The sequence below is a fragment of the Heterodontus francisci genome, chromosome 7, assembly GCF_036365525.1.
Source record: "Heterodontus francisci isolate sHetFra1 chromosome 7, sHetFra1.hap1, whole genome shotgun sequence".
Taxonomy (NCBI): Eukaryota; Metazoa; Chordata; class Chondrichthyes; order Heterodontiformes; family Heterodontidae; genus Heterodontus; species Heterodontus francisci.
Genome location: NC_090377.1, coordinates 60119803 through 60133944, shown reverse-complemented (window position 1 = coordinate 60133944; position 14142 = coordinate 60119803). Strand labels below are relative to the sequence as shown.

Sequence of the window (14142 nt, the reverse complement as noted above, 5' to 3'; positions counted from 1 at the left end):
ACAAAGTGGCACAAAACCAGAGGTAGCAGAAGCTAACTGCTGTGGGACAGGCTGCATGTTCTCACTGTGATGGAGCAGCCAAAAGTGAGGCCACAGCCAATAGCAGGGCTAAAATTATTGAAGATGTCAGTATGTTCCTACCTAAACTGATCATCTCAAATTTCACTTACCCATCATCCCACAATCTCTTCTGATTTACAAGCTGCAGAAGTTGTAAGCATGCACCCCTTACTTCCCCACCCACCCCCTCTTCCCTCAGCTACTCATGTGCCTTTCTCCTTTCAGATACCCAAGAACTGCAACCTGGTCAGGCACTGGAATGGGAAGTCCAGGGGGAGCAAGATGATGAAACACTGTCACTCGATCTCAACACTCAAACCACCAGTTCAGATACTGGCACTGCACGTACTTTACAGGGCAGCAGAGAGGCAGGTGCTGCACATGGTGGGCTGAGTGGGCTGGAAGCAGGTGCCATTGCCTCGCTGTTTCTGCTGAATACCCCTCTATTACTGCTGTTGCTGAACACCCCTTCTACTGCGGCTGGACACTCCTCATACTCCTTCTGTCACTGCTGGACCCCTCCGCCTCCACTGCTGCTGTTGCTGCTGGACACCCCCCCTCTCTACTGCTGCTGTCGCTGCTGGACCCCTCCGCCTCTACTGCTGCTGTCGCTGAACACCCCCCACCCCCCCCTCTACTGCTGCTGTCGCTGCTGGACACCACCCCCCCCCCCCCCCCCCCCCCCTCTACTGTTGTTGTCGCTGCTGGACACCACCTCCCACCCCCCCTCCTCCACCCCACTACTGCTGCATCGCTGCTGGAACCTCTGTACTGTTGCTGGAGCTCCCTGCGCCAGGACTGGGAACTGAATGGACGGAGCAGGAGCCAACCGGGACCATGTCTGAAGCAAGACACTGGATGGCCCCATGGTTTAGTGATACCTCCCAAGAGATTCTACTCCAATCTACAAGGGAATGGCAGGATTTCCTCTTTCAAAGGGATGGCAAGAAGAGACCCTCCCACCTGACCAAGCAAGCCTGGACAGAGATCGCAGAGGTCAGAAGCCATGGGATCACCCACCGGAACTGGGTTCAATGCCATAAGAGAGTCAATAACATCCTCTGCTATGCAAAGGTGAGTCCTCTATACCCATCTCCTATTTGGGGCTTGTCTGTGGCTCTGCGGGATGGAGCGCTACACGGAGAGCAACATGGAGAGCAACATGGAGAAGGGTGACCATAAAGGTGGTGGCAAGGGGGTGAAGCATCAGCACATTCTGTCAATACACAGTTGTATCGCAGTGTCAGGCAGCCTTCTTTCAAAGCCCGCTCCCACTATGTTCCCTGAGAGCAGACATGAGGTAGGAGCCATTTGGGAGATCCCATCAGAGGACAAGGGGCTGGCACTAGCATGTGCCCTGTTGTTCATGCAAGGTCTAATTTTTATTTATTTAGAGATACAACACTGAAACAGGCCCTTCGGCCCACCGAGTCTGTGCCGACCATCAACCACCCATTATACTAATCCTACATTAATCCCATATTCCTACCCCCTACCTATACTAGGGGCAATTTATAATGGCCAATTTACCTATCAACCTGCAAGTCTTTGGCTGTGGGAGGAAGCCGGAGCACCCGGCGACAACCCACACGGTCACAGGGAGAACTTGCAAACTCCGCACAGGCAGTATCCAGAATTGAACCCGGGTCGCTGGAGCTGTGAGGCTGTGGTGCTAACCACTATGCCACTGTGCCACCCCAATTGTGTCCCTCTTTCCACTTGTAGGAGAAATGGGCCCATAACATCAGGAGACATCGAGGACTGGCGGTGGGATTCCTGATGTGCATCCTCTGACACTGGCAGAGGAGGCAGCTCTGGAGCTAGTGGGGGCCCAGAGCAGCCGAGGAATCGTGGATGGTGAGACTGGAGGGTCCGCGCAAGAGAGCAAGATGACATTGTGTTCATATGTCCACCACCACCCTTCTGGAGATCCACATCTTGCATGCCAGAAGCAGTACACGGACTTGAGTGGACGATGGAGGAGTCCATCCATGAGTGCTGCCATGTCTCAGGTGTGTGAGCGCATGGCTTCCTCCATCAAGAGGTTGGCGACCCTCATGGAGAGCCAGATCCCACAAATGCGTGCAGACCTGCACACCAATGGCAAGAGAGGGACGAAGTGCCTGGAATCTCTGGCAGGTCCACGTCCATTTCAGATGGGAGGTGCAAGTGAGCCTTGAAAGGGAGGAGAGTCTGCCCTCCACATCTGGGGGCTTGCTTCACAGCGTTAAGCATGGACAGCAGCTCCTCAGCCCCTGGAACCAGTGACCCCAGCTCCAGTGGCTGAGACGACTGAGGGGGCATCTGCACCTGTGCAGGAACCCTCAGGCAGCTGGGGCCCGCTAGGCTTTAGGCAGCTGGAGGACACCCGCCAAAGTCATCCCAGGCCAAGGGATAGCCCGATTCTTCTGCCTGCCTTCACCTCAGCTGCCGGCACCACGTAGAAGCACATGAAGGCATATAAAGAGCACATAGATGCACTTGTGGCCTTGTAATGGTTGCTCTGATTGTGAGACTAAATGGAGGTCAAAATCATTGCTGTAAATGGCTCATGCTTTTATTGCTGTCTTGTCAGATGCAACCTTCACCCTTGGTCCCTCAATGCGTTGCCAGTGTAGGCACAGGCCGTGTTTGGTCAGCATCTCAGATGTGCCAGAGCATGTGCTGAACCCGGATGATAAGCATTGGAGTGTGATGGAAAGCAGGTAACAGGCAGAATGAGGTGAGGTGAGTCTTTATTGAGTTCACTGGGAAGAGGCCATCATGGTGGCAGAAACCGGGTATGTATGAGATTGTCCTGTGCCTCCCTTGCCCATCTCTCAATGGCCCTGGCCTCCGGTGCAAACGAATCAAGATCCAGTGCCGCCTGCTCAGTAGCCTCCTCCACATCCTCCTCATTGGATGAGGACTGGCAATCAATCATGTCCCCTTCATGCAAGGCCTCCCCACTTTGCTGTGCTCGATTGTGCAGAGTATAGCAGACCACCATGATACACGGGACCTTTGCTGGGTCATAACGCAGGGCTCCACCGGATCGACTGAGGCACCAGAACCTCATCTACAGCAGCCCAACAGCCTACTCGGGTCACTCGGGTGGACCCATGGTGGGTGTTGCATCTCTCATTTGCTGCAGTGTGAGTGCTCCTCACAGGCGTGAGTAGCCCTTGTCCCTAAGAATCCATCCCTGAAGACAAGCAGGCAGCCTGAAAGTTCCAGGTGCCACAGCCTGTCTGTAGGCATCGTGGCTGTTACCCAGGAAGCAGGCACATATCTGCAGGATGAGCTTCTGGTGGTCGCAGACCAGGTGGACGTTGATGGAATGAAAGCCTGATCTGTTAATGAAGGCCGCTGGCTGCTCCATGGGAGCCTTGATGGTCACCTGTGTGCAGTCGATGACATCTTGCACCTGGGGGAGTCCAGCAATGGCACTGAAGCCAATGGCCCTCTCCGCCAAACTGCTAGGGTCAGTTCAGTATCGCATATAGTCGCCAGCCATCTTGAACATGGCATTGGTCACCTCCTTGATGCAGCAATGGGCTGCTGCCTAGGAGATCCCACACATGCACCCAGTGGATCCCTGGAAAGAACCAGACACCTAGAAATTGAGTGTCACGGTGATCTTCAGAGCCACGGCCATTGGTTGTCCACTGAAACCCATGGGTCACAGCTCGTCCTGCAGCATGGCGCATAAGTCAGTGATGGCCTCCCTGGAGAGCTGTAGTTTTCACTGAGACTGCTGCTCGGACATTTGCAGGTAGTTGAACAGAGTCCAATACACAGTCTGGCGCAGATTGGCCCTTGCTGGCATGGCTGGATGCCACCGCTCTCCTTTCAGAGCTTCATGGGCATGCCCAGCCAGATCCTGGCCCTCCCTCCCTTTGAGCCGCTGTTACATGGCATGGGGGTCCACAAAGACTGGTATGATACTTATGCCAGCTGTTCTCTGCCCCTCCTGTGTGCTGTCCTTGGAGAGACAATCTTGCCTTGGGACCTTCAAGTTGCTACTCCCTCTGAAGACGCACTAATGCCCTCAGCGCCCACTCCTGCCAACATCCCAGCACCTGAGATAGAGCCCACCTTTGCAAAGAGCCCAGCACCAGAGGATAACAATGGCTTCCGCTCCCCCACTCTTCCCCTACCTACTGTTTTCCATGGCTGCCTTCCCACGGCAACACTGAGGTCTCACCTCGGTGCCGCCACCTTTAAATGACCGAGGATCTAAAGGCATGCGATCCCCATGTGCTGTTGACTAAATTTGAAACTCCCAATAAAATTGGTTTCAATTCAATGCAAATGTGTTCCAACTAGCTGTTCACCAATTCAAGCCGCTGCTGTGTGGTAGCATCGTCATCCTAGAGCTTTCCTGCCACTGACAAAATCTGGAACTGGTATCACGACCTCGGGTTTGCCGATGAGCACGGCCACCCAAACTTTTCAACCCTCCACACCTCCACTCCCGCTTCCACTCCTACTGGCTGGATAAAATTCTGCCCGCTGAATCACCAGGCATGAGTGGCCTACAATGAGGGCGGGGGAAAGCGCCCTGCATGTGCCAGCAACCCAGAGGGCAATGTCGTATACAGAGGATTCAGATGAGGACTTCAATGGGGCAGCTTAGAGAAAAGGGCTGATAAATGTGGTGCTTAAACAGGTCTGCCAGAAAGCCTGTTGTCACGTCAAGGCTCTCGTAGCCGGCACCAACTTGGCACAGGGCTTTGGCAGACCTTGGAGTCCACCCTTTCCAGCAAGGAAATGAGAACACTTGTAAACCCAACCATGATGCAGCATCTGATGGCCAATACCTCAGATTCCATTGTAGCACAAGCAGAAACCACCCGATGTCTGAGTGCTGCAGTGGAAGCTCAAACTGAGGTCATCCAATCTCAGCTTGTTGCCATGCAAGCTGAACTTCCTGCCACGGAAGTTCAGACTGCTACCATCATGGTTGTAGATACCAGATCACAAAGGAGCTTGCAGGATCTCACATCAGTCCAGCAAAACAAATGACACAGAGTGCTGAGGTGTTGACCTGGGGAGAGTGGTACTGAATCTGCTATCCTCTCTCAGGATGACAGCATTTGTCCTCCCACAACTGCCAGCCTGACAATGCCCTTATTGTTGCCCGTCAGCCAGCAGCCCAGACTGCTATCACCATGTCAAGCTGGTGCAGCTTGAAGCTGTACATTCTCGTGTCAGAGCTGCTTGAGCGTGTTCTACAAGGCCATCTCCCTCACTGAAAGTCAGCAGCAGACTAGTGCACAATCAAGTCATCATGACTGTTGCCAGGATACCAAGCATTTACCTGCATGTTGTGCTGAGCATGGTCGCACACCAACTGCACATTCAGGGAGTGGAAACACTTGCAGCTGCAGTCCATCTCTGCATTTAGATACGATGCCCGCAAAGCCTCATATGTGTAGCTGATGGCACCCTACAGCATGGGGAAGCCTGCTATCCTGGCAAAGACATGGCATATGCACAAACTAGTCAGAGAGAACACAACGTACTCCCCCACTCCTGGAATAAAAAAGTCTAATATGCAGCAGTTGGACAACAAACTGGGATATGTTAGAGATCTCGCCTGCTCCAGCCTGGAAGGATCCCAATGTGAAGTCATGGCCAAAGACACCTTCACAGCTATTGGCAGTGCCGCCCTACCCTGCTTTGAGGCTGCAGGTCTGCCTGTGAGGTGACAGATTTCAGTGAGCACCTCACCTTCGTAAAACAGAGATGATGCACATACTGTTCCTGGCTTAGGTTGAGGTAAGAGAAATGCTCACTGGAGACCCTGGGTGGATATGGCCTCCTGGTGAAAGCTCTTCTCCCCCTCACTCTGACAGCAGTTTGTCCTCTTCTGTGCTTCATCTGCTCAATCTTCCTTTCATGCTGCAGGCCTAGGGATTGCTAACTACAGCATCTGTGACTGGGAGTAAGCGATCTGACCAGAATCCTTGAAGTCAGAACCAAAGCCTTCACCACGTGCAGCACCACTCCCTGTCAATTTCACCAACTTGAAACTATACTAGAAAACTCACAGCACTTCTAGAAACTCAGACAGATCCAGTAAAAAGCAACTAGCCTGAGAGCAGTTGATAGTACCTTCAAATAGCACTGCTGGCGGGTGGGGGGGGTGGGGGGGGGTGGCCTTCCTGCTGCTGAACTTATGTTCAACTGTGCCCCTTTGAGAGAGGGTGTTAGCTGGAGCGACGAGGTCGGAAATGATAGCACTGGTGTCAAATCACTGACATATCATGATCTGCCTACTCTGCATACTTCAGGTGCACACTCTTACACCCGTGCTAACAACCTCACCAAAACTGCGCCCAAAACAGTGGCTATAGCGCCAAAACTGCGGGCGCCACAAAGGCAAATTTTGCAGCCAAAAGTTGTTAGCTTGGCCAAAGGAGTGAACTTTTACTATGAATGAAATAAAATAACAGAACATATAATGAAAAGCTACATACCTTTTCTTTTAGCTTGTCTGCTGGAGTTTCTGGATGCTTATTTTGCTCAAGAATGCATTTGCGTCCCTTTCCAGAAATTGTCACCTTAGTTTGTCCGGATGAAATCATTCCAATGGTAGCTAGTCCAGATGTACTGACTCCTGACACTGCTGTAATGCTGCTACCATTCAATGACCCATTCATACCTTTAAAAGAAACTGCTATCCGTGAAAAGGTATTCCAGCACAATTTGTCTTTCAATCATTTATTTAAATAAAGCAAGGATACCCAAACCATAGTTGTTATTCTTGGTATCGTATTTGCAGGGGAAAATAAAGCTTTTGCATGAAATACTAATCAGAAGCATTTTGCCTCCCCTATTATACATCAGAACAAAATTGGACTGTTATCTGAAAAGGAAGAATGTGCAGGGTTACGGGGAGAAGGTAGGGGACTAGCTATAGGTGAACTGCTCATTCGGAGTGCCTATGCAGACACGATAGGCTGAATGACCTCCTTCTGCACTCTAACAATTCTGTAATTCTCTTGAATAATTTGTAATTATTTCAAGCACAAAATTAAAATGTTTGCAGGTCTTAAGGAACTTTAATCAATTTTCAGGCCCATACGCATGGGATGGGGAGGAGAGAGAGTAAATGTTTGTACAAAATGGTCTCTTATTCATAAGTGATGTCAGAATTCAGTTTACTGTAACACAGCTCAGAAAAAAATGGATTTTCCATTGATAACATTAGCAGTGCAGGACTGAACTTGGTAAACTATTGTGAACTACATCTCCGAATCTGCAAAACAGCAGCAGCATGGGGTCTTGTAAGCTGCACGCACAAGAAAGGAAATTGGCCACCCAACTTCATGATCAATTTGTGCAGTGCTCCAGTTTCCAGAAGGCTATTTTAAGCTTAAAAAGTGAAGGAACACAACCAGTACGGACAGCCTCATATAATCTTACAGCACCAGGAATTGCATTCTTGAACTGGAGGGAAACCTGGAGATAATTGTGTTGCCATGCACCTGCTGCATTTGTCCAAGTGTTGCAGGTCATGGGTTTGGGATATCATGCCAAAGAAGCCTTGGCAAGTTGCTGTAGTGCATGCTGTAGATAGTACACACTGCAGCCATGGTATGTCATGGTGGAGAGAGAGATGTTTAGGTGAATGGATGAGGTGCTGACCAAATTAATTGTCATTTCCCAGGTGGAGTTGAGTTCTTGAGTGTTGCTACAGCTGCATCCATCCTGAGATAAGGTGAGCATTCCATCACACTCCTGACTTGGCCACTTAGGTGTTAAAAGAGACTTTGGGGAATACCCAGTCTCTGACTTGTTCTAGTAATGACAGTATTTATGTGGCTGGTCCACTTGAGTTTATGGTCAGTGGTGACTTCCTGCATATCAAGGGGAGATAGTTAGCCTCCCTTTTGTTGGCTATCGTCATTGTCTGGCACTTGTGCAGCATGCATGCTACTAGCCACATATCAAACCAAGACTGAAGAATTGCAGATGGAGTTGAATAATATGCAGTCATCAGCAATCGTCCCCACTTCTGACCTTATAATGGAGGAAAGGTGATCAGTGAAGCAGCTGAAGATTGTGTCTTAGACTTTGCCATGTCCTGGGGCTGAGATGACAGATATGACTGCAGCCATGAGAGAGTTTCCCTCCCAATCCTGAATGACTCTGACTTCTTGGTGCTACACGTAATCAAATGCTGCTTTGACGTCAAGGGGAGTCACTCTCAGTTCACCTTTGGAATTCATGTCAGCTGGCAACAGGTTATTGTCAAGGTACAATGCAGAAGTCATATATTCAAGAGCTCAAAAGTCATTGACTTATAGTGCAAGTCAGAAGTGAAAGCACATTTTAATCATTTAATGAAGTCCTAACTATGCACTTAAAGAATTTCTAACTAATTTGGGGCTTGTAAAATGCAATTTAGACTGTTCACAAATATATATAGTTTGCCATCACTCACCTTTTTGTGTCCCTCGACCAAATTTGTTTGTGTTTCGAGAATGGAATGGATTGGAATCATGATTTGGAGTTGAAACAGCAAACACTGGCGGAATTCGTAGCAAGCCTGAGGGGAAGAAAGTTGTCCCTGCACGAGTCTGCATCTCTGTAGCTCGCCACCATTCAGTACCTTCACAAAAGCAAAACATCTTTGTAGTAGGGGTTGTATTTTTAGACGGCTATGTAGTACTGAATTTAAATACTCAATCAAACATGAAAAAATACATTTCCTCAAATATCGGTGGTTAAATAATCCAGAACAGCCATTTTTAAGAAAAATGTAGCAAGTTTTCTCCTCTTGCCATCCCCCCACCCACCCACACGCTTGGTATGGCTTACAGATGACTTTCCTTCTGCTGGTACTTTTATTTCCTTTTCTCCTTCCAGAACAATAACAAATTCAAAGAGTTCAAATCACAACCAGATTAAAAAGGGAATGTGACAAATAAAAGCAGAAAATGCTGGAAAATACTCAGCAGGTTAGGCAACATCTATGGAGAAACAGAATTAACATTTCAGGTTGTTGAATTTTGTTTTTGTTGTAGGGAATGCAACAGACTGGGTGCAGTTTTGTAAGTGGAGATGCAACCTCTTTCAAAGAAAGTGGAATATCATGCCTATGTCAAGTCATGAAATATTCTACCTCATTCCTTCACATACCTTCAGGATTATATCAAATCAATGTAGCAGTGCCACTGAGTACTACGGAAGATATCTTAGATAATTTTGAATGGAATTCTCTACATTTGATCAAAAAGGTAGCAACTGCATATATACAATGGGTTTTCATTCTTCCACATGAATCCTGCCTCACTAAGAAGGTATACATACATGTATACATATGAATTAGGAGCAAAAGCAGGCCATTCGACCTCTCGAGCCTGCTCCACCAATTAATAAGGTCATGTTTGATTTGATTGTAGCCTCAACTCTAACGTTCCTGTCTCCTCACTATACCCTTTAACTCCCTTGTCAATCAAGAATCTATCGAATTGAGCCTTAAAAATATTCAATGACCCTGCCTCCACTGCTCTCTGGGGAAGAGAATTCCACAAATTAACAACCCTCAGAGAAAAATTCTCCTCATCTCCTTCTTAAATGGGAGACCCTTTTTCTAAACTGTGTCCCCCCTAGTTCTGGTCTCTTCCACAAAGGGAAACATCCTCTCAGCATCCACCCTGTCAAGTCCTCTCAGGATCTTGTATGATTCGATAAGATCACCTTTCATTCTTCCAAACTCTAATGAATTCAGACCCAACCTGTCCAATCTTTCCTCATAAGATAACCCCTTCAGTCAAGCGCACCTTCTCTGAACTGCTTCTAATGCAATTTTTCCTTTAAGTCAGGAGACCAAAACTGTACACAGTACTCCAGATGTTGTCTCACCAATGCCCTATACAACTGTAGAAAAACTTTCCTGCTTTTATACTCAATTCCCCTTGCAATAAATGACAACATTCCATTTGCCTTCCTAATCACTTTGTGCACCTGCATACTAACTTTTTGTACGAGAAGATGCAATCCACTACCCAGTTTATCGAATTTATCAGTCTTTGGTGAATCAGTGAAGTCAGATTCTTTACCAAACATTTATTTTTTCGCACAAATATTTTGTCTTTCCTTTACAGAAGTTCTGTGTGCACATCAAAAAAGTATTAGCTCCTTTTAAGAAAGGTGAGCTGGTGGATGAGGCTTCACCACTGCAATCTACTGAGGCAAGTGAAAATATGATAAAATCACCTGCTAAAATATTTGCCAAGATTTCACTATCCTATTAACCAGAAAAAGTGGATTCCTCACCAAACTATGTAATCATTGATCCTTTGTGCTGAAATAAGAACGATAAAGAAATACTTTTTCACTCAAATCTGCAAGTTCAAATAACTGACATCCAAATAAGAGTCAAATGGAAAGCCTGACTTTATAGGCAATCTTCACAAACCTAAATAGAGCTTATTCTCGAATTGTCATTCCTTCAGAGACAAAATCAATATAAACTCTCACTGAGCTAGAGCAATGTACTTATCCAATCAAATTTCAAAATTAATCACTCTTCAATGAGATATAGTTATAGTCTCCCAATAAGTTTAGATCGCAGTGTCGTATCTGACACTCCATCTAATGCAAAAGATCCTGTCCTTATTGCACTGGTGATAGGGCAATCAACGCTGAAAGACTTGCATTCAGACCAGCAAATAATTTGAGAACTACGTTTAGTTACTTAAATCTTGAGAAAAGTGAAAGATGGCGCAAAGAAATTTCTAATTACAAACCAACAATATGCCAAGATCTAGAACCATGCCATGTTTGCGACAGCTTCAAAATCTGGGTAACAATTTAGGAAAATCAAAAAAAAATTCTGTGTAGCCCCATTTCTCAACTAAGAAAAAGACAAGATGACTCAGCACAAAGAGTCCACTGGGTAAGGTTAATATTATGCCAGGCAAAGGTGCCTACCTCTGTATTCAGTACCAGGCAATCTGAAGTCCTGAAAGCATTGGTGCCAAGTCGACTCAGGAATGAAGTAAAGCAGTTAGAATCATAATTCTCCTTACTTGCTAAATACCAAATTACCAACACACTGTACCCATGCCCTCAGTGAGTTGTTGCAGACATCCTTTTTAAAGAGTAGCAGAGATTCCAAGAAAGGTTTAAGTATAAGTGTGTTTATGTGTGGAGAGACATGGTTAGGACCACAGTCACTATGTTAAAGCTTCCTGAAGCTAGGCACCTTTATTTGAGAGAAGCAATGGAGAATAAGACAGAAGTTAGGAAAAGCAGATTCTAATCACAGTAGTAATTCTAAAAGCTAACCTACTGGGGAAGCATTTGATAGAATCAGGGCTACAAAGGGGGAATTGGTTCTGAAAAAAAATTACAAGAACTTAAGGTGAGTAAGTTACTGTACCTTGATGGCATGGATTTTAGACTACTGAATGAATTGAGGAGTTTGCAGAAGCTCAACCCACAATTTTCCAATCCTCCTTAGGAATGGGAGTATACAATCAATGGGAATATACTGAAAGATGAAGATTTGAGACAACAAAGAGTTCAAAAACATAATTCTCTGAAAGTACAAGTGCAGTAGAAAAAAGCCACAAGACCAATGGCACTTTGGTATTATAAAAAGGGGCACAGATCACAAGAGCAGTGGTAATGACAAATGTGTTTTAAAAAATGTCTAGACTACAAATAGAGTTTTGTGTGGCGTTTCAGCATTCCATTAAAGAGATGGAATTAAAGGCATAGATGGCATAGTGTTAGTTCACTAGGATAATATCAAGCACTTAATTTAAAGAAACGTAGGGGGAGAAATTCTACATAATTGAAGAATGCCATGTGGGCTATGTAGGTAATGGTCTGTGGCGCTGCCTGCCCCCAGGGAATCAAGACAAGTTTGCATAGCGCTGTTTCTCGCAAACAAATTTCTCTCCCTTAGACTTTAGAGAGATTTAACTGAAGCATCTAAATTGATGAAAGGACTAGACTGTGCACAAGTGGACAGATTATTTGAATTATATAAAATAAGGAAAACATGGGAGCATTTGTACAAGCTACATCAGCATAAAACTAGGTTAGATGTCACATTTTTCTTTTGGTGAAGCATCACTAATCTTTAGAATAGGTTGCCACTCGAGCAGTAAGACTAGCATTTCACAACATTAGGACATTCCAAAGCACATTACAGCCAATGAAGTACCTTTTGAAGTGTGGTCATTGTTGCAATGTAGGAAATGCAGCAGCCAACTTGCACACAGCAAACTTCCACAAACAGCAATGTGTTAATGACCAGATAATCTATTTTAGTGATGTTGATTGAGGATAAATATTGGTTTATGTTCTTATGTATGATACCTGCTCTTCATCAAAATAATGCCATGGAATCTTTCTCATCCACCTGAGAACACAAAGTCTCAGCTTAATGCGTCATCCGAAAGATGGCACCTCCCACAATGCAGCATTTTCTTCGTACTGGAGTGGCAGCCTAGGTTTGTGTTAAGTCTCTGGAGTGGACTTGAATCCACAACCTTCTGCCTCAGGCAACGGTGCTATCAACAGAGCCATGGCTGATACTGTGAGCAGAGGGGACAGATTTGCTGCAAATATTCAAAAGAGTTCCTGGAGGAGACTGTTAGTGCTGCATGCAAGAGATAGACAGTATGTTGGGTAATGTTCTTTATGGTCATTATTGCCTGGATCTCATTTTTGATTGCCTTCACTTGAACAGATTGCTGGCCAGACATCATTTGTAGCACTATGTCCAGTTTTGAGCTCATCACCTTAGGGAAGATACGCTGCCCCATGTTTTAAGGTTAGAAAATACACTAAGTAAATAGGGCTTGGTACGTCAGTTTGCGAGTGTCTGTCATTCCACAGTGCCTCTTGTATTTCTATCATGTAAAATATTTGGGACTGTCATGAAGTGTACATATTTTACTGTTGTTCAGCATCAGTTTGAACCATTACTCCAACTCTGCTATTCCCAGTCACTGTCACACCTTTCCATGGGGACTGGGATGGAAGTGGAAGGAAAACTGAAGAGAGACAGAGTTGCCAAGAGGCTGGTGTCACATGCCTACTGGTTGCTGACTGATGAACATCATTTAGAGAATCATGAGAACAGGTCTCTAAGTCTTGCCATGTAGCAAATGTATGACCTGAGTGAGATTTGTATGAAAAGAAACAAAGATTTTATATTCGCTAAAAATAAATTAATCATTTTAATAATGATGGAAGAACTTTCATTATGTAAGGAAGCGGATAGGGTGAAATGAAATAGGGTGGAAGGAAGCTAGTGTGGAACACAAACACCAGCATAGGCCAGTTGGGCTGAATGGGCTATTCCTGTTCTGCCCAATTCTATGTAATACATAGCCTCTGCTATCTCTTCCTAAGCTTCTTTGGGCAGGGAAGGATACAATCCATTCAAACCTGGGGTTTTATCCCCTCTAAGTTGTTGAATTTAGTATCTCCCTCATCTTTTTAAAAAATTATTCATTCATGAGATGTGGGCATCGCTGGCTAGGCAGGCATTTTTGCCCATTCCCAATTGCCCTTATAAAGGTGGTGGTGAGCTGCCTTCTTGAACTGCTGCAGTCCTTGGGTTGTAGGTATACCCACAGTGCTGCTACGAAGGGAGTTTCAGGATCTTGACCCAGTGACAGTGAAGGAACGGCGATATAGTTCCAACTCAGGATGGTGTGTGGTTTGGAGGGGAACTTGCAGACGGTGGTGTTCCCAAGAATCTGCCGCCCTTATCCTTCTAGGTGATAGAGGTTGCGAGTTTGGAAGGTTCGGTCGAAGAAGCCTTGTTGAGTTGCTCTTGTGCATCTTGTAGATGGTACACACTGCTGCCACTGTGCGTCGGTGGTAGAGGGAGTGAATGTTTGTAGATAGGGTGCCAATCAAGCGGGCTGCTTTGTCCTGGATGGTGTCGAGCTTCTGGATGTTGTTGGAGCTGCACCCATCGAGGCAAGTGGAGAGTATTCCGTCACACTCCTGACTTGTGCCTTGTAGATGGTGGACAGGCTTTGAGGAGTCAGGAGCTGGGTTACTCGCCGCAGGATTCCTAGCCTCTGTCCTGCTCTTGTAGCCATGGTATTTATAATG

The 14142-nt window shown here is 46.2% G+C and overlaps 1 protein-coding gene across 1 annotated transcript in view; it reads right to left on the bottom strand.

The window, feature by feature from the left end:
* Positions 1–14142, bottom strand: part of baz2ba (bromodomain adjacent to zinc finger domain, 2Ba) — a 414581-nt gene that overhangs the window by 223251 nt on the left and 177188 nt on the right. The window contains 2 exon segments of the mRNA XM_068035275.1: positions 6525–6709; positions 8495–8662. Of these exon segments, the coding sequence (XP_067891376.1) occupies positions 6525–6709; positions 8495–8662 (353 nt within the window).